Genomic DNA, 19,318 nt, shown 5'->3' on the forward strand with positions numbered 1-19,318 from the left:
CGGAACTCGAATGTCAATCACTTCTCCACGCAATGCACTCTGGAAACTGAATGTGTGCAGGTTAACCAGACTCTGGCGTCTGAACCAGTACAAATTTCTGTGGGGTTGCGTGTTCTCCTGCGTTTCGTCTTTGTGTGTGCTGCATGGGAGGGTTTTCCACGATTCAATAGGGACGAGGTGTGTATATAGAGGTTTTCAATTGGTCCTTCCTGTTTTGTTTTGTTTTTGCTGTGGATCGCGGAAAATTTGAAAGATGTTGGACTGTGTGGATAAATTACTGATTGAGTGCCTCCGTTCGGCTCGTTTTACCACAAATAACAGTTAAAGAACCACTTCTTATAAATTTATATACCCCTTGCCCATCAAGTAATTCACTTCACCCACAATCAATAGACTTAATATATCCCCCTCCAAACAGTACTGTATTTGTGAGTGGACGAGGAAGACTCCTACCGTTTGAAAATTTTGTAGCCCCTGCCTGGGGAACACCACATCTAAAATACATATGCTTCGAAAGAAGTCTACTAGAATTTCTCTCCACTGTAAAATAGTGAGAAGAGGTTTGTCAACGCAATATAGGACGGGTGTACTGACGCACGTGTAAATTTAACTGGTGACATATATAAATATATATTATTAACTTTGTGACTTTGTTCATTGATGCTGCATTACTATAAATTATTACGAAATCTGCCACCTGCGTACATGTATTCAGCGGGATACGAATCTCGTATATATTTTTGCTTTTAATCCACTTTATACTCATGCTAATCGGAACTGTAACTTTGTTAGAAAGTGGAACCAGTACCACTGTGGAATGTGCCTCAACTTCATATCGAAACTTGGACCCCGTTATCGCAACAAAATAGCGATAACACCACACCGTAGGAAGTGCTAAAAATCAATGATAGGATAATCACTGCATCCATGCCTTACCCGTGGTTTCAAAAATTATCCTACTTGTGAAACACGACGGAGGTCCCGGGTTCGATTCCCGGTTTGGGCATGGGTGTTTTTTTGTAAGTGTCCCTCATCTTCAACAACCATGCCCGAGCGGGATTCAAACCCGGGACCCGACATTTTTTCTGAATGACAAAGTACTTGGCTTCCGTGGTTGAGTCGGTCAACGTAACATGTTATGAGGAGAGAAGCCCCAGCTTTTCGGAGGGGGGGGGGGCATATTTTCTACCATAATAATGCTGCCGCCTCAAGAAACACCTGGCCTTCTATAACAATTTTCTTACACACATACCCGAAAGAAAAACCCTGGCTACGCCTCTGAACTGAGGGATGAATATTCTGAGTAGATGCTAAATCTCCGTGTATCATTTTTACTTCAAGGTAACTACAAACAGGATTTCCTTTCATAAACAAATGTAGGAAACTACAAATGTTTCATCATTAATATGATGTATTTGTGCTAAAAGTACCGGAAGTAGACGTAAACCTGTACTTAACAAGTGAAACATGTTCACAAAATTGTACTGTACAGCAAAATCAGGTAACTTGAATCAGTTTGGTTTGAGTTGCTGTTTTAAGTCCACTTTATGCACAGTAAGGCTAATCAGGACTGGACCTACAGTTTAAAGTGGAATCCGAACCACTTGTGCCTCCACCGGGTAACGAACCCGGGACCCCTTGATTACAAGGCAATGACGCTACCACTGCGCCATGGGGGAGGCCCGAACTTGAATCAGTAATGAACATTTTAAATTAATTATTTTTCGTGTACAGAGATTTTCTCTATCCTCCGTTCGCGAGCCTTTGAGCGTTGGCAAGACTCGCTATACTGCACATTATGTGTTCAACAGTGCACCTGTGTGCATAACAGACTACTGGATGCAGAAATATCCACTTGGTTACAAATTACTCTCGTTAGTTGGCAACACTGCTGTTGAGTTTCGCTTGCAACTCCTACGATATGGAAGGTAAATATGGACACGCTCCAGTGGCCTCAGGCGCAGACAGACCAGCCTCGGAGCAAGCGATAGCGCAACACACAATCTTGGGAGTGTGACGAAGTGGGGAGGGTAGGGGAGGTAGGAAGAGGTCGTCCCATTTCTGCCGACTTGCGTTTCTCCTGTCGCACTCCACAGAGAACTGCAATCTGACGTTGGGGCCGGGCAAAAGGCAAAAACTCAACATTTCATGCTTTAGCGCTTAATTCTCGCTGTACGGCAAGGCAATGTGCTTTGCTTTACCCTTTTACACAAGTGTCTCGGTGCGTGAGCCAGGGAGCTGCCCACGACGAAGTTCAAAGGCACTTCTTGAACTCGCATAGTTCTACATCATGACAGTTTTTCTTTTGATTTGCCGATTCGTGGCTAACTTCACTACCATAAAATGACAAATTCACGGTGTTTGTTGAACACGCATTGCTTGGACAACGTTCAGAAGTAAATAAATATGACAGACATCCATTTCGTCTTGTCTTGTCGCGCGATGTAATCGTCAATTAACGGAAGGTTAAATCATTGACAGCAGTGGCGTGCCCAAGGAGGGGGGGGGGGTGTTGGAGTCATAACCCCCTTTGCCCTAGTATTCCTACAAAAAATGTCAAAGGCAGAAAAAGATGGCAAATGAGGGTTGATACTAAAAGAAAAAAAAGTATACGTCACCCCTCCCTTTCGAAAATCCAGGACACGTCATTGATCGAGAGCACAAACAAAAGCTCATCAGCAAAGGTTCCTTTCGCATATTTTTATGTCACCAATTTATACAACTATATTTGCTGGGAGGGTGAAGGATTGATGTAAATGCACATTTAAAATTTGGTTTTGTGTACAGAGCCTACCCGGGACATTATCTATAATTTTTCCGTTAATTTCTTCACAAATCCGACGCCCTACGTGCCGGATTGATTATGGGTGTTTTTCGTGAGCGTCACTTCATCAATTTCATCGTACTCATCTTCAGCTTCGCGATTAACCAAAGTGGCAGAAGTGCGAAGTAAAATAAACCAAATCAATCAATTTCTTCACAAATCCCTTTTTATCCTTCATTTTTAGCCTTAATTGCATCTTCTACCACCGTATTAATGATCTTCATATCTGGTAACATTATATATATGCGTTTTCTTAATTCCACAATATACTAATTTACAAGAACCGTTCTTTTACACAAACGGTTATCCGTACACCATTTTAACCTCAACGTGATTCATTCAGCCACAGTGCATTCACTATTGTTTCACGCGACAACCTCTCATTGTATCTTTAGCAATTCCTTTACCATTCGAACAACGGTAGAATTCCTTAACTACAATAACAAAATCCAATTCTACTTTATAATCGAATCAATACTTCTGGGTTTCATGGTGGGTAAACCAAAGTGCTCGACTACGGAAACCGGTGGTGGCCGATAGTTCCTTGTTAGTCTTGTCCACACACGTCATTGTTTTCTCGACTATCACGGCTTGGGAATGCACCTGTAGACTTGTTATCTAAAGATAAGCAGCGAATGCTTTGATAGCAGAAAATATGGTCTGAAGTCACCGCAAAAGCTTCAACCACGCGAAAGAGCAGATACGAGCAACATTTTAAGCATGGCGAAAAGAGTTACTTATGTTGACGTAATGAAAAACTACTCATAATCTGCTTAGATTTAGATCGATTACTATAATGAGGATGATTCACAATAATGTGAAAAGAACTAACACAAAGCAAATGCCATGTCGGAGCCTGGGAATCGAACCCAGAACTTCCAATCGTGAGTCAAACGTTCACCGGCGCAGTTTACGGCAGTTTTAGGGTACCATCTCGGAAACCAGTGAATCTAAAATTCGTAGGAAATTCTATTTTAATGCGCTACAAATTATTTTGTTTGGCCCCTTTGGATTATCTATTTCATACCATGTCCAAATTCTCGAGTGACCAGCCCATTTGAGAAACATGAAATTCGATGGACAGAAATATCTGTCTAAGTCCACTTTGGACGGAAGCATATTCTTCAACATTTTTGCTACCATAAATGCTTCCAAAAATCTTATATTTTATAGCAGACGGTACATTACACGGAAGCATTTTATATAACATTCCGGTTAGTGTTCGCGATTTCTGTCCATGAGACAGTGCCCGGTGTTTACAATGTAAGCCTATTCTTGCTACTTCTATGCAGCACCATTGATTGTTTACAATTGAAACAACTAATGGAAGCGCATTCTTGCTATGTGTACTGTATGCAGCACAATTTTTTTTTTTTACAATTGAAACAACTCATGTAAGCCTATTCTTGCTACATGTACTGTATGCAGCACCATTGATTTTTTACAATTGAAACAACTAATGTAAGCCTATTCTTGCTACGTGTACTGTATACAGCACCATTGTTGTTTACAATTGAAACAACTAATGTAAGCCTATTCTTGCTACGTGTACTGTATACAGCACCATTGTTGTTTACAATTGAAACAACTAATGGAAGCGTATTCTTGCTATGTGTACTGTATGCAGCACAATTTTTTTTTTTTACAATTGAAACAACTCATGTAAGCCTATTCTTGCTACATGTACTGTATGCAGCACCATTGATTTTTTACAATTGAAACAACTAATGTAAGCCTATTCTTGCTACGTGTACTGTATACAGCACCATTGATTGTTTACAATTGAAACAACTAATGGAAGCGTATTCTTGCTATGTGTACTGTATGCAGCACAATTGATTTTTTTTACAATTGAAACAACTCATGTAAGCCTATTCTTGCTACATGTACTGTATGCAGCACCATTGATTTTTTACAATTGAAACAACTCATGTAAGCCTATTCTTGCTACGTGTACTGTATACAGCACCATTGATTGTTTACAATTGAAACAACTAATGGAAGCGTATTCTTGCTATGTGTACTGTATGCAGCACAATTGATTTTTTTACAATTGAAACAACTCATGTAAGCCTATTCTTGCTATGTGTACGGTATGCAGCACCATTCATTTATATAACCAATACAGTTTCGTAGGACAAAGTTTTTTTTCCTCTCGGTTAAGTATTGTCTTTTAAAAATATGAAGTGAAACAGTGTTTACGTCGAACTCGTTCTACGATTACATCTGCACTTGTGACGTAGAGCTTGCTTCTGAATTGTTATGCTATGCGAGATATACTAAGAAAACTACAGCCGATTCTATCTCTGAAAGATTCCATGACAGTGGTGTGCCCAGGAATTTCGAAGGGGGATTTACTTATACTTTTTTTTAGTAGTCAGCCCTCATTTTGCCATCTTTTCCTGCCTATGACGTTCTATTTTTATTAGGAATGATGGCTAATACTGATTATGACCTCCGTCCTTGAGCACGCCACTGGCCATGAAATATGCTATGGCATCAATACGTTAATTCTTCACTTTACAGAGTAGTATTTGAATTCTAGAAGAAATGCCAAGGAAAATGATTCTGTCTAAGGGCGGGCCTAACACTATGCTTGCTCGGAACTACTATTCATAAAACAGCTAAAATATGGTGGACTTAATAAAAATAACAAGTGTGGTGGAATATTCCATATACCCGTCGATCTGGCAGTGAGTGTCAACGGGAACCAAAAAAATGACACCAATCAGCATTCTACCTATCTTCAACAAGTAAAAGTAGAAATATATTAAGTTCTAAGCTAATTTCCGTGCTGCAGCGCCAGAACCTGCCAACCGCCTATTTCATTGGGTAACGCGTGGTCAGCTAATCGAGTCCTCTTTCGAGACCGGAGCCCACCACTTGATCCTCCCCAAATGTCCCCATGATTTTCTGATTAGACCCAAGGGACACATCGCACGTGCGTAGTGCAACTGCAAATTGTTTGATCTCCCAACTGTACGTCGGCAATCTCAAGTTATTTTTATAAATATCTACGTTAATAGCGACAATGAGGATGAATTGATAAAATAAACAAACGAACAATGAAGAATAAAACAAGAGCACTGAGCAGCACATGAGCCTAGCCCACTCCACCATGGGGGCCAGTGGCGTGTCCAGGATTTTCGAAAGGGGGTACTTATACTTTTCTTCTAGTCAGCCCTCACTTTGCGCCATCTTTTCCTGCCATTAACGTTCATTTGTAATGAATACTGCGACAAAGAAGAGGGGTTACGACCTCCACCCCCCCCCCCTTTGGGCACCCCACTGATGAGGGCAGTTCAGTTTCAATTAAAAAGCTATCATTATTATTGGCTGGTACTTGCATGAACTGCTGCTTTCCTACATTATCTTCCACACCTTTCTTGAGATAGAAAGAATACTACGTTCTGTGCAGACATACAAGATTCATTTCTCTCATGAACCAGTTGAGTACCATGCCCACACTGGGTGATCGCATTTTCCATACCGCAAGCTCTGGCAACACTGTTCGATTACAAGGACTCCCGTGCTTTTCGACTGCTCCGTAGCAGGCGAGCAAGAATCTGGAATGACACCGTCAGCCATCTCCTCCTCTTGCACCTCCCCTCCTCCTCTTCACACACACACAAGAAACGAACCATACATCACCTATTTGGCAACACTGGAGGTCAGCTTCTTGTGCCACAAACCCCTCGAGCAACGGGTGGAGGCGTTGGGAGCGATTTGGCAACGTCGCGCATCGGGCAGCTGGCGGCAATACAGTCCACCGCCGTCGGTCTAGTCTAGAGAGAGTCGCTCGCGGTATGACCTGACGTTGTGACAACTGCGGGGGACCAAAACGCAATTGCAATCTCATCCCACCAATTCCTAACCCGCACAATTGAACGTTCGTACGGAGATATTGCACGAGCAAGACGTGTGGAACAATTATATTATGTACTGTACGTGATGGGAAACTAAGATTCATCTAATATAGACATATCAAATACACGACCAGTTTTGGATCCGTATATTTTACACACACATACAGAGTTTCAACTAACAAACTGTCGCCTCGTAATCGAGGGGTTCCAAGTTCGACTCCCGGTGGAGACATGTTGCAGTGCTTCAGATCCCACTACAAACTCTAGGCCCAGTCCCGACTGACCTCTGTAGTTCTTATTGAAATAAAGACTAGCTTCGGATTTACGTACGCTTATCTAATGAACGCTAATAATGCAGCAGAAAAGAACACATGGAATATATTCTGAACATCCGTAGCTGAGTGGTTAGCGAAGAGCGTTCGAATCCCGGTCTACGCATGGGTGGGTGTTCTTCGTGTGTGTCCCTACATCCATTTCATCATATAATAACTAATTCTGATCTTCGCGATTAACCAAAAGTGGCAGAAAAGCGAAGTAAAATAAACCAAAAGAAATCGATCAACAATTGAACATTTTACTAACATAAGCCACCACTCTTACTTTCACAGAGAGTAGTCAGTGTAAACAAAAAGCATGTGACTGACGGTAAGCGATTAATTTGCGAGTCAGTTCGTCCGTAGATAGAACAAGTGCCGTTGTAATTAACTAATAGGATCTCTTCCAGGTCACGTGGCTTTGTTTACATCAACTTCGTACTTGTTGTGGACGGAAAATAAGTGCTCATTGATTGATTGAGTTGCTGCTTTAAGTCCACTTTGTGCACAGTAAGGCTAATCGCGACTGGACCTACAGTTTAAAGTGGGATCCGAACCACTATGTGCCTCCACATGATTACAAGGCGAGATGCTACCACTGCGCCATCGGGGAGACCCAATAAGCAGGGGTGCCCACAGGGTGGGATTGTGGCCCAAGTTGCGCCATCCAAATTTTTTTGGAGGGGATTTTTCCCTTCAAATAATATAAAATTCAACATTTATATCTCTTTCCAAAATATATGTAAAAATTTTACACTCAATTTGCTGACAAAGGCAGAATTTATTTTATTTAAAAAAAATATAAACCTTCTAGCAAGGTCCATAGACCATTCTGGTGTAGAGACTGAGAATTAATTTATTGGAGGGGGCAATATCCACTCTTCAATATCAACGGTAAGTCTAAAATTGGCATGGAAATTTTGGTGGTAGGATTGAGTATTAAATTTTATGATGGAGATTTTAGGGGGGGGCATATCAAGTATAGTGTTCAGTAAAGCTAAGAAAAAGTTACTTTCGGTAGATACACTGTCGTAATTAAATACTTTGTGGGGATTACGATATGGTTTGAGGGCACGAATGATTTGATTTGGGGGGGATGCGCTATTGGCCTTGGGAGGAATGGGCACCCCTGCCAATAAGTGTTCATGCAAGTTGCACTTTGTAGTTATTAATGTTAATAGTGTTGCCACTTCATTACCCCTTGTTTGTCATAATTGAATAAAGCTAGAATTATTAAAACAGGAGAGGGGGGGGGGGTCAGCAGTACTTTGCACCGCATCTTTGTAAATCAACATCACTTACCTGCACATTTTTGTCTTCATTTGAAAACAAGAGGTATCATATTACCAGAGAAAAGTCAACATGAATGCAATTACATAACTACAACAAACACCACTGAAATCGTTAAAAATGCAACGCTGTACACCAGGGGAATCTAGTTTACATGGATTTGTAACAACTCCTTGTTCCAACTAGCATTTCTTTTATTATTATGTGTCAGATCATCTCAAAATGTGAACGCGGCCCAACCTGGAAAGGAACATCGCCACATGCACAAAATCGTAAAAATGAATGTATGGAAGAAAATTATATATCGATGAAAAAAGTCAAACTGAAAAGAAAATAATGATGCAATGCTTGAAAGTTGTATTTACATGTTAATGATGTCGCTGTTGCTGTCTGTTTACTGGCAGGCTATGTGTACATTCACAAAAAGAGAAAACACACATTAGTGCAATGTGCACGTCGCCCCAAGGACACATCGTCACATGTGACTTCAACCAGAACTGCATTTGACTTCTGAAATAGTCTCGTTCTGGATTCAGAACTGGAAATGAACAAGCAGTATTCCATTTCTTGTTTGGGGTGCTTTGTTCTACATCTTCCAATTTGGTTGGAGATGCAATTAATGCGTTCTTGCGCTTTGTTATTGTTGTCGCTTTTTGGACATTTTTTTATTCTTGTGAGAACTCCGCACTATAAAGGTAGCGACGTTTCGGAGTTGATATTGAGAACAAGGGAACGATTCGACATAACTTCTAACATGTTCACGGTGGAGATTCAGCTTTGACATGATAAGCAATGCAACCTTTGAAATAATGGACAAGGAAATAGAAGCCAAACACATCGGAAGCTTTGGGCTTGGTTCGCTGTCGCACTTCCGATAACCTATCCATGAGATGTTTCTATCATACGTTTCCGATAACCTATCCATGAGATGTTTCTATCATACGTTGTTGTACAGTCAGAAGTTAGTTGCCATTGCATAGAATCAGAAAAAAAAAACCCAAGAAAAAACGAAAATTCTTGTAATTATATTAATTTTGGGAAGATCGTGACAAAAATTTAAAAAGGCAATGTACAATGCTAGGCGGTTTTCTCAGAATCTGATTTTTACATGTATTTCAGCGAGTGCCCACTGGCAATTTACCTTTGATTATTACATATGTTCCAATTGTCATTTTATGTGACAGGAGTATACACAATCAAAAGCTCAGACAACTAATAATAATGAACCGCACTCACATTGATGTGTATCTACGCGTAAAAAATGATAGTCTACATCTGGCTTGTATCTACAACTATTTTCAACTCTACAATATAATTGCTATCAGGTGATTGGAAAATAACACTTTCCTTCAAAACAGGGTTGTAAATGGACACATCATGCACACAACCCACAGTGAAAAACAAACAAGGACTTACCTGTAACTGTTGTCCAGGCTGCGATATTTGTAGCTGTTGTGCTTGACTCATCTGCAAAGTGGTACCAGGACAAGAAGGAGGTCTTGGAGGCGTCGAACTGCTAAACTGTCCCATCCCACCTGCTGCATGCCCTGGGTTCTGTCCCCTGGTCATGAACTGTCCTTGCATTTGCCCTCCGCTCATCGGGCTACCGTGGTTAGGCAAGGGGCCGGGACTGCCATAGGGTGAGTACTGTTTCGTTCCGTAGCTCATCATGGTGCTCGGGGGTTTGGAACCAGCCAGTACCGGACTGGGCATGCTCTGTTGCTGAGGTGGCTGCGGCTGAGGTTGAGGTGGCTGCTGTTGCGGGGTTTGCTGCGGCTGCTGTTGGGCCTGCTGCTGCGGTGACTGCTGAGGCGTGTTCGGTTGCTGCTGCTGCTGAATTTGCTGCATCGCATGTTGGCGTTTCTGAAGTTCAATGTTGGGGAATCCACCTTGCGGACTGAACATGTTCTCCTGTTTTAAGATGGGAGACCCCAAATCACCTTGGTTACCGTAACCGGGGACGATCGGAGCAGACTGCTTGTTGATGTACGCCCCGTTCCCCGCGTTTGGCAGGTACTCGTTTCCGCTGAACTGGAATTCCCCGAAAGGAGATCGGACGTTCGGAGAAGCGGTGGGATTGAAGCTCATCCCCATCTGGGTCTTATGCTGATGCTGCTCGGCCATCTGCTTCAGAGTCTGAGCCGCGGGACTCATCTCGGCTTTGCTGAAGTCCAGTCCGAGTCCAGGGGAAGAGTACGGCGTCATCCTGCTGCCGGCCACGGTCTTCGTCATAGTCTGCCCCGACTGCGAAATGCCACTCACACCCGATGGATCGAACAGGGTACCGCCACTATTCTGACCTACAGGAGAGAACTGAGGCGCACCGGTCACTAAAGAACTTGGGCTGTTGACGCCACCCGATTTGGCAATGTCCAACATGTTCTGGTGCAGATCCTTCTCCGCCGAAGAAGCACCATCCTCCATCTTTGGAGTCCCCGCACTGTTCGTCGCGGCGCCTGTCGCTTCGCCGCTGGCAGTTGTGGTTGTACCGTTCGCATTTTTGACACTCCCCCCGACACTAGCACTAGCACCGCTCGCACCACCGACGTTACTGCTGTTGCTCCCGGCTCCCAGCCCGTCGACACTCTTGTCTTCGAAATCGAAGTCTTTCATGAATTCAGGATTCAAGTCCGATATCTCGGAGATGAGATCTTTGAAGAAGGCGTCCGACGTGATGATCTCATCACTCGTGTCGTCGCCGATGAGGTCCGAAAGTCCAGGAAAACTGGCACCGTTCGCCGCCACATCTTTCTCGAGGGCGGCCGCGCACTGCTCCAAGTCCACGAACTCGCTATCTGGTTCCTGCTTGCACTCCACAAGGTTCCCCAAGTCCACACATGACGACTGGCCCCTCGGCGTCGCAGGCCCGGACTTTGGCGTCGCCCTGTCGCCAGCAGGAGAGCTGCTGACGTCACTTTTCACGGAGGTATTGGTGAGGGCCTTCACCGTCACATTGGTCGAGATCTGCTGAGGCTGAGAAGCGGCCGACGCTGAAGTCGTGAATTCCAGTTGCTGAACGATCTCGACAGAGAACTTCGTTAGGTTTTCGTTGGACGGTCGCTGTTGTTGTTGTTGTTGTTGTTGTTGTTGTTGCTGCTGCTGCTGCTGTTGCTGCCCCGGCTGATTTGGTCCTCCGCTGTTCTGCTGCTGTCCTTGGTTCGTGCCCGTGCACTGGATCTTAGGAGACGATTCGAAGGTATCTGCTGAGCTACCAGGTGGCTCTAATTCCTCGGCAGTCCGCTTCAGGAATTTCTGCTAGTAAGATAAAAACAAAACAGCATCAGCAAAAATGCAATGTTATTTGGTACAATATAAAAAATCTCACACGTCATACCAATATTGCACGAATCTGTTAGGCCAACGTTGGCAAATTGTTGTCAAATTTTGTGCCAACAGTTGGGAAACTGTTGGCGATGTCCGCCTTGCCATCCGTCTCCCAACCAACCATTTCCCAACGGTTGGCTAACAATAATGGAATAATTTTGCCAACCATCTCCCAACGGTGGGCTAACAGTATGATAATAAAGTTGCCAACTATCTCACAATCAACCATTTACCAACCGTTGGCTAACAATAATGAAATAATTTTACCAACCATCTGCCAACGGTGGACCAACAGTATGGTACTAATAAATTGGCCTACTATCTCGCAATCAACCATTTCCCATAGGTGAGCCAACAGTATGGTAATAAAGTTGCCAACTATCTCGCAAACCATTTCCCATCAGTGGGCCAACAATAATGGAAGAATTTTGCCACCAATCAACCATTTTCCAACGTTGGGCCAACAATGTTTGCAAAATGGGTATAGTTGCAAATATAAATTGAACACGAAACAAGCTCAACAATAGTGTACAAAATTAACACTAATTTATACTTCCAGACATCAAGCACCTAACGACCATCTACTGAATTATTCGGGAACCAATAAGAATACAAAGAAAACAAGAAGACAGTTTTCAACCTGTGTGAAGTGAATACCATGAAACTGGACGTGTAAACCACGCTTTCTCGAAAACAAATCCAGCCCTGGCGAAAGCGAGGAAGGAATCCGGTTTACTACTTCACCATGAGAAAGAACGAAAGATCGACAACAGATGAGTTGCTGACATTTCACTCAGTAAGCTACTATCGGTAAAAAAAATCGGGATTGGACCATCGCACAATATTTTTTGGCTTGGAATCTAGCAGCTGGGACCTCTTTTTATTTCCCCTCTCTGACAATTTGGATGTTTATATACCATGTTTTACATGTTGGCTGCCCATGTGCAGAAGTCGTAACGCCTACGAATTAAAGACGTGCTAATACAAGAGACCATTCAGAAGTTGTTTCCGACAATGTCAGGATCTATATGTAACATAAACTTACCCATGCAACAATGAGCATGTGCAACAAATTCGTAAAAGGTAAACTGAATATGTAATTCAATTTGTATTGTTTGTTACTTAGCCTCGCTTTTCTTCCACGTTTGGTTAATCGCTACGATGAGGATGAGTGATCATATAAGGAAAGGAGACTGACAAAGAACAATAATGCCTACGCCGGAATTTGAACCAGGGAACTAGGGCGAAAGTCGACCACTTCTTCACCCGCTCGGACACCGAGGTGGCGAATGTGCGTAATCAAGGAGGGACACACTTTAAAATAACAGACATTACCTTAAAACCGTGTCTTTTAGAAAATTTATCATCATTATTATTCTGAATCAAACGGCCTGTTGACACGCTATTTGATTTGATTACAAGGTTCGACAAGGTATTTTTCAAGATGTTATCACTTTTTCTTGCGTCACTCTTACGTTTGTAAACGAAAAGATTTCTCTCACACTATGTTTCACTGCTAGTAGTGTACACCTGAAACTCATTTTACACATAGCGTAGTGGTTAAAGCTGTCGCTTTGTAATGAGGAGGTCCTGGTTTCCATTATCGATAAGGGCAGATTGCACCATGGGCATCAGGAGGGGACGTTGAGCCCACTGGAAAACAACATCGTTCATTTGAAGTTACAAAAAATCAGAAAGCATGTTATTTGTATTGTTAATAACACAATTGAAGTTCATTCAGTTGGTATTTCAACAGAATGAAGCAAAAACTGCATTAGGCCGAAAAAATTGAGTGTAAAATACAGGAACCAGGTGTATTTTCACATTCTACCATTTAATAATAATTTAAAAAAAAAACTTAATAGTTTTAGGTGAGAGGTCACAGAACGTAAACTTTATGAGTAAAATTTTCCCCTAACTTCTACAGCCTTTTCTTCAATACAGTATGCAAAAGTTAATAACAAAATACAATGACTCTGAATTTCAGTGCATTAACTGTATGCAATACCGAAAAAATAACAGTTGTTTATATAATAATAATAAATAAATAATTTGGAATAAAATTGGTTTATTTGGATTATTATTTCTACTATTGAAGTTTTATCATTGCCCCCCCCCCCTCCCCCCGGGAAAAAATTCTCGCGACACCGATGCATTGCAGTTATTCGCATGCGCCCAAGACTACATGCTCAGTTCTGATTAGGCTATCTGATCACAAAGTGGATTTATAATAAACTTGCCTACAATTTTTGTCTCGTGCAGATTGATTTATTTGTTGCTGATTGGTAGATATAACAAGGCTCCATTTCAGGCATCGCATCAGACAATGAGCTCCTATCATGAGTAATTCTACATTATCTGGTAGTGTAGTCAAAGTTCCGATTCCACGACAATGGTGCAAGGAAGAGGATAAGACGCAATGGGGAAGAGAGTTTGTGCCCGCCGTTCATTGAACCAATAGCATGTCTGGCGGTTAGCTAACCGTAGTCTGGACCTTTCGCGCGTAACAAATCCGCTGTGCAACGGTAACGGCACCGAAAAACAAGGGAGGGGGAGACCTAATATCTCGAGTAGCCAATTCCTCGCAAAATTTCTGCGCAGGTCGCCCGCAATCGTTACCGATGCGGCATCGTCAGCGGTCGTCACATGCTGGAGCTGCGCTTGTGGCACCTCGAAATGCACGTTTACGGCGTCTCATGTAATTTAATTAATTTGGTTTATTTTTACTCTTTTCTGCCATTTTGCCTAATCGCGAAGATGAGGATGATTGATCACATGATGAAATTGATGGAGGGCCACCCACAAAGAACTCGGGACCCCTGGCTAACCACTCCGCCACAGAGGTTGGCAAATAACTGTAATTACTAACCTCATTACGATGGTGCAGGAGGTTGTTTTAACAATCTTCCATGCAGGCGAGAAACCATTTACAGAGCTTTTATAGTCCTTGAGTACAGTTTTTTTTTTTTTGTTATATTCCCATTTTTTTCCAGGGTTCGATATCCGGTGGAGACACAAGTGGTTCGGATCGCACTTTAAACTGTAGGTCCAGTCCCGATTAGCCTTACTGTGCATAAAGTGGACTTTAAAACACCAAATCAATCAATCGATCATTTTTTTTTCTTTAAAAAAATATTTATTTATTACTAGCTTTTCTACAATCATTCGCTAATCGCTTCGATGAGGATGAATATGGACGGAATGACACCAATGCTCAGGCTAGGGTTTGAAACAATGTCAATTAATATCTGTTAACGCCTTATTCATCAGTTCTGATCTAAAGTGTAAAAAGTTGACTATCGAAATGACGGTCCAAGACGGTCAATTCCCGCTGCCATCCAACTATCGTAAATATACCATTATCGTTTTTAAAGGATCAACAGCCATTACATACTCAAGCTAATATTTTAAGATTCAGTTATTGCAATTTATAATCATTATCTCTCTTTATGCACGATAAAACATTCAAACTTGAATTAAAAAAACGGATGCGCCCCGTTTTTGTAAATTCACAGGCAAAATTATTAACTTTTAACGGTACAATGCTGTAAATATAAGGTAACGTCTAAGTGTAGGAATTCCTCGATGAAGTGGTGGTAACGTTATCGTCCTGTAATCAAGAGGTACCGGGTTCGACCTCCGGTAGATGCATATATTGACAGTGGTTCCGATTCCACTTTGAACTGTAGGTCTAATCCCGATTAGTCTATTAGAGCCAGTGGCGTCTTCAACGGGAATTGGAGGAGGACATAACCACTCCCCCTTTGGCCCCGTATTCTTGGTGAAAAAAAGAACGCCAAAGGCAGAAGAACATTGCAAAATTTAGGCTGACTAATACAAAAAAGTATTCGTGATTTCCTAGTGGCCACGCTACTGAGCACAGGGTGAACGTGAAACAAAGTTTTTGACCTATAATCTCTATAGTTCCAGTAATTCCTTACGTATTTGGTGTATCTCGTTCTGTCAGACGTAGACCTCAAACGTGCCTAATTCTGCTGAAATGAAACGGAAATATTTCATACTGATTTTTTCTAGTCTGGTCGGAACTAAGAGAATCAACTGACAGTATGAACGGAAAGAATTACAAAGGACAGCGATGCATTATTCAGGACTCTAAGACCTGGAGTAAATGGCCTTACACGTGGTTATTTCACCGTAAAATTCCACTTCCGCTAAACACCGTTAAAAATTATGCACGTGCACAGAAAAATTGGATTTTATTATCGTATACTGTTATGTGATATTTAGTGTTGTTATGGAATCATTAGAAGCACACACTAAAACTCATACGATTTATGACCCTTGTTGGAATCACCGTCTCGGTCGCCTACCGCGCACAGTGGCCAATTTTCGATCTCGTCACCGAAGTTTCCATGTTCGAGTCCGAGCCTGTGCATGGATGCTCTTCGTGTCACATCATGAATTTCATTTAATCACTTACCGTCATTATCAAAACGTGGAAGAAAGGCGACGAAACGAAAAATCCAATACACTTACTGCAAGACAGTCAACATAACGGGAAAATTAAAGTTAAAGTATGCCAGTTAAGGATTACGTTTCAGTTGAGGAAATCAACTGTACACATTTCAATCGTGAACGTCGTCGCCCTGTAATCAAGGGGTCCCGGGTTCGATACCGGATGGAGGCACAAGTGGTTTACATCCCACTTTGAACTGTAGGTCCAGTCCCAATTAGCCTTCCTGTGCATAAAACAGACTTAAAAAACCAAAACTCACAATTACAATGTTTGCCTAGAGAGAACTATACAGTATAATCCCAAGTTCTATTCTCCTTGTATGAAATATCTCTCCGTACGCAAATAAAATATTCAACAAACAAATTTCGCAATACCTTCTCTCTTCCATGTAGTACACCTTGCGCTGCATGTCTGTAAACTGGACTCACAGCCACATAAAATCCTCTGTGGAGAGGGGTTGTAGTTCTAAAATACTTGTGAATGTTCCTTCATCCGTCTAATCTTATCATCCATCATTAATCCCCTTGACCAAAAGTGGCATAAAAGCTAAGTGAAATACACAAAAAAATATCGAAACGCCCAGTGATTTGTTTGCCATTATACTAGTAAAGAAAAGTAAAAAATAAATGAAATTGTAAAACAAGAAAACAAAAAAAGTGGTTTCTGTTTAAAAAGAAAAGAAAAATGGACACCCTGAAACTGGTGTCTTCGCGATTGATATATCCGGGCAGGGTTTTACTAACACTTGTGAGTCGTGGCGGAGTGGTTTTTGTGGCACAAAAAGCGAAGTAAAATAAAGCAAATCAATCAATCAAACATGTGAGTCCCGATTCTTTCTGTTGTGAATTTTTTACCTCATAATGTGACCATCAAATGAAGGGGAAAATATGCGGTGTTAACTGAATGAACAGAGAAATAATAATCTAGTAACGAGAATCACGTGACTCGTGTTAAAAAGTTCGCGGTGGGGATTCACGATCTCGTTACCATAAATTCTGGAACCATACCCTGGCAGAAAAGCGACGCTAAATGACAAAACTTGCAAAAAAAACCTGTCAATCTGAGATCCGCGGCTTGTCTCCAGATTCAATTGCGAAATTATCGTTTAACAAAACACTGCAGACCTCTTCCATTTCTTTCTGTGAGAGGGGAAGGAGTTGACCAAGTTTGATCCTTGGACTCTCGCTTAGCACGAGGGGGGGAAAAATCGCGCCACGCTGCATGCTGAAGAGTATCTAGATCAGCACTGCGTCAGACCTAGTGTTGATAACCTCCCTTTGTCCATTAACGGTGAATTAGCAAACTTACGTCCATTGCAACAGCAATCGCGTATATCAATAAGGAAGCGCGCAACAAAACAGTTCGCGCTACGAGTCACAACGATGAACAGCCATTTCTGGTTCGTCACGTGAAAGAACATTCATAAAGACATTTACATTTTACCCGTAAGTTTACGCAAGACACGATAAGATCGATGTAGCTCACTATTATCCTCATAATGTTGGGTTTTGGCCGAAATGCTCGCGAATCGAACCTTAGACGCTGGTTGTTAAATAAATACCCTTTTACAACAGTCAAAAAGATTTTCTTTAAAAAAATTAATGCACATATTTATTTCATTTGTATATTGCTTTATCTTGTGAGATATGGACATACTGATGACGTAGTGGTAACGCTGTCGCCTCGTAATCAAGGGGTCTCGAGTTCGATCCTTAGTACAGGCACATTGATAGTGGTTCGAAAGAAGCCTTAAACTGTAGGGCCCGTACATTTAGCTTCTCTCAGCATAAATTAGGCTTAAAACAACTTACGTAACACACACAGCAAAGCAAACATTTTATAATAAATTCTCCACATAGAACCTTCCCGATGACGTAGTGGCAAATAGTGGTTCGGATCTCACTTTAAACTGTAGGTCCAGTCCCGATTAGCTTATCTATGCATAAAGTAGACTTTAAAAAAATCCCACAAGTGGGTGTTCGGTTCATCAGCTTCCACAAATTTAACCTTCGCCTTTGAAAAATGTCAGAACAGTTATCGATAACTTCAATCGGTGCTCGAAATTAGTTATTTTAAGTCGCTCCCGCCTTGCATTTTCAAGTCATCTATTTTACAGATTACCAAACCACTGCCTTTAAAGAACACAAAAAGAGGCCGGTGGTGAGGGAAAGACACGAAACTATCCCGCTGTGACTATTTTTCAGGGTCTGCATTTATAATTTCGGACCCATTCAGGGTAAACTTTCGTTATAAGTCTACTTTATCCTCCATCATGTTAATCGGAACTGTGAATTTATAGTTCCGTCCGAACAGGGAATTCAATCCTGGATGCCTTGTACTCAAAGTCACATTCATCTTTCATCCGCGTATATTATTGATTAGCTAAATAATGGCACACAGTATTTTTTTCCATTAATTTCAGTTACTGTACAGAAACAAAGTAACTTTGCTTTGTCAACGCCACTTGAATGAGACTGAATACTTACTAATCCTGTAGCACCAACCACAGTGATTAACGTGCAAGGTTTGACCTGGAGAAAATCCAATGCGTTTAAATCTGCCGACGTTTTTCCACTGAAGCAACTTTCACTATGTTGAAGCAAATCAGTTTCTTTCAAGTTTGTTTAAAAAAAAAAAACAGCATTTTCTAGCCACTGAGGAAAACTTGGATGGAGAGGGACGGACGGGGCAGCTAATGTGGCACAAAAGATAGGGCGAACCAGGCAAAGGTTCCTTGTAAATCTAGTCTCTCGCTAGGACCAATACGGCAACCACGGGCGGAGAAGATGGAGAGGTCCTCCCTAAAAGGGTGACCACCCCTCCTTGAGATCTAAAACATCGCGATCACCCACGAATCGCTTACAATTTCCAACAAGTAGTCAATAAAACGGGTATATAGCTAAAAATAAAGGTCTGACAGTCACCCCACAACAAATGGTCGTTATTCCGCCACTGACCCAAACGTAACCACTTCTTTATATTTCCACGAACAAAATTCTAAACCACGCCTGAAAATAATGTGCAGCTGGTAACCCTGACCGAGATACGGGAAGCTGTGCGGAAGGCAGCGTTGAAGTGGCTGGATATAACCGGAATTCACAAGTTTCTTGTGTTACACGAACGAGGAGAAAATGCTTTTGTTGGACGAAGCAGAGCATGCTGATTGTGAAAGTTTAATTAGGTATCTTTGTTTTCACCAGAAACGGGGAAGGCGTGAGACAAA

The 19,318-nt window shown here is 41.9% G+C and overlaps 1 protein-coding gene across 4 annotated transcripts in view; it reads right to left on the reverse strand.

The window, feature by feature from the left end:
* The window catches only part of mam (neurogenic protein mastermind), a 218,143-nt gene that overhangs the window by 94,394 nt on the left and 104,431 nt on the right, over positions 1-19,318 (reverse strand). For 2 of the 4 annotated variants that reach the window (XM_083109965.1, XM_083109981.1), the window contains exon 2: positions 9,711-11,546. In XM_083109965.1, coding sequence (XP_082966091.1) covers positions 9,711-11,546 — 1,836 coding nt within the window. Of the gene's footprint in view, positions 1-9,710; positions 11,550-19,318 lie in introns of all 4 variants that reach the window. The other 2 variants (XM_083109958.1, XM_083109972.1) reach the window with 1 other exon arrangement.

This window comes from Lepisma saccharinum, chromosome 1 (assembly GCF_977018435.1).
Source record: "Lepisma saccharinum chromosome 1, izLepSacc3.1, whole genome shotgun sequence".
Classification (NCBI taxonomy): domain Eukaryota; kingdom Metazoa; phylum Arthropoda; class Insecta; order Zygentoma; family Lepismatidae; genus Lepisma; species Lepisma saccharinum.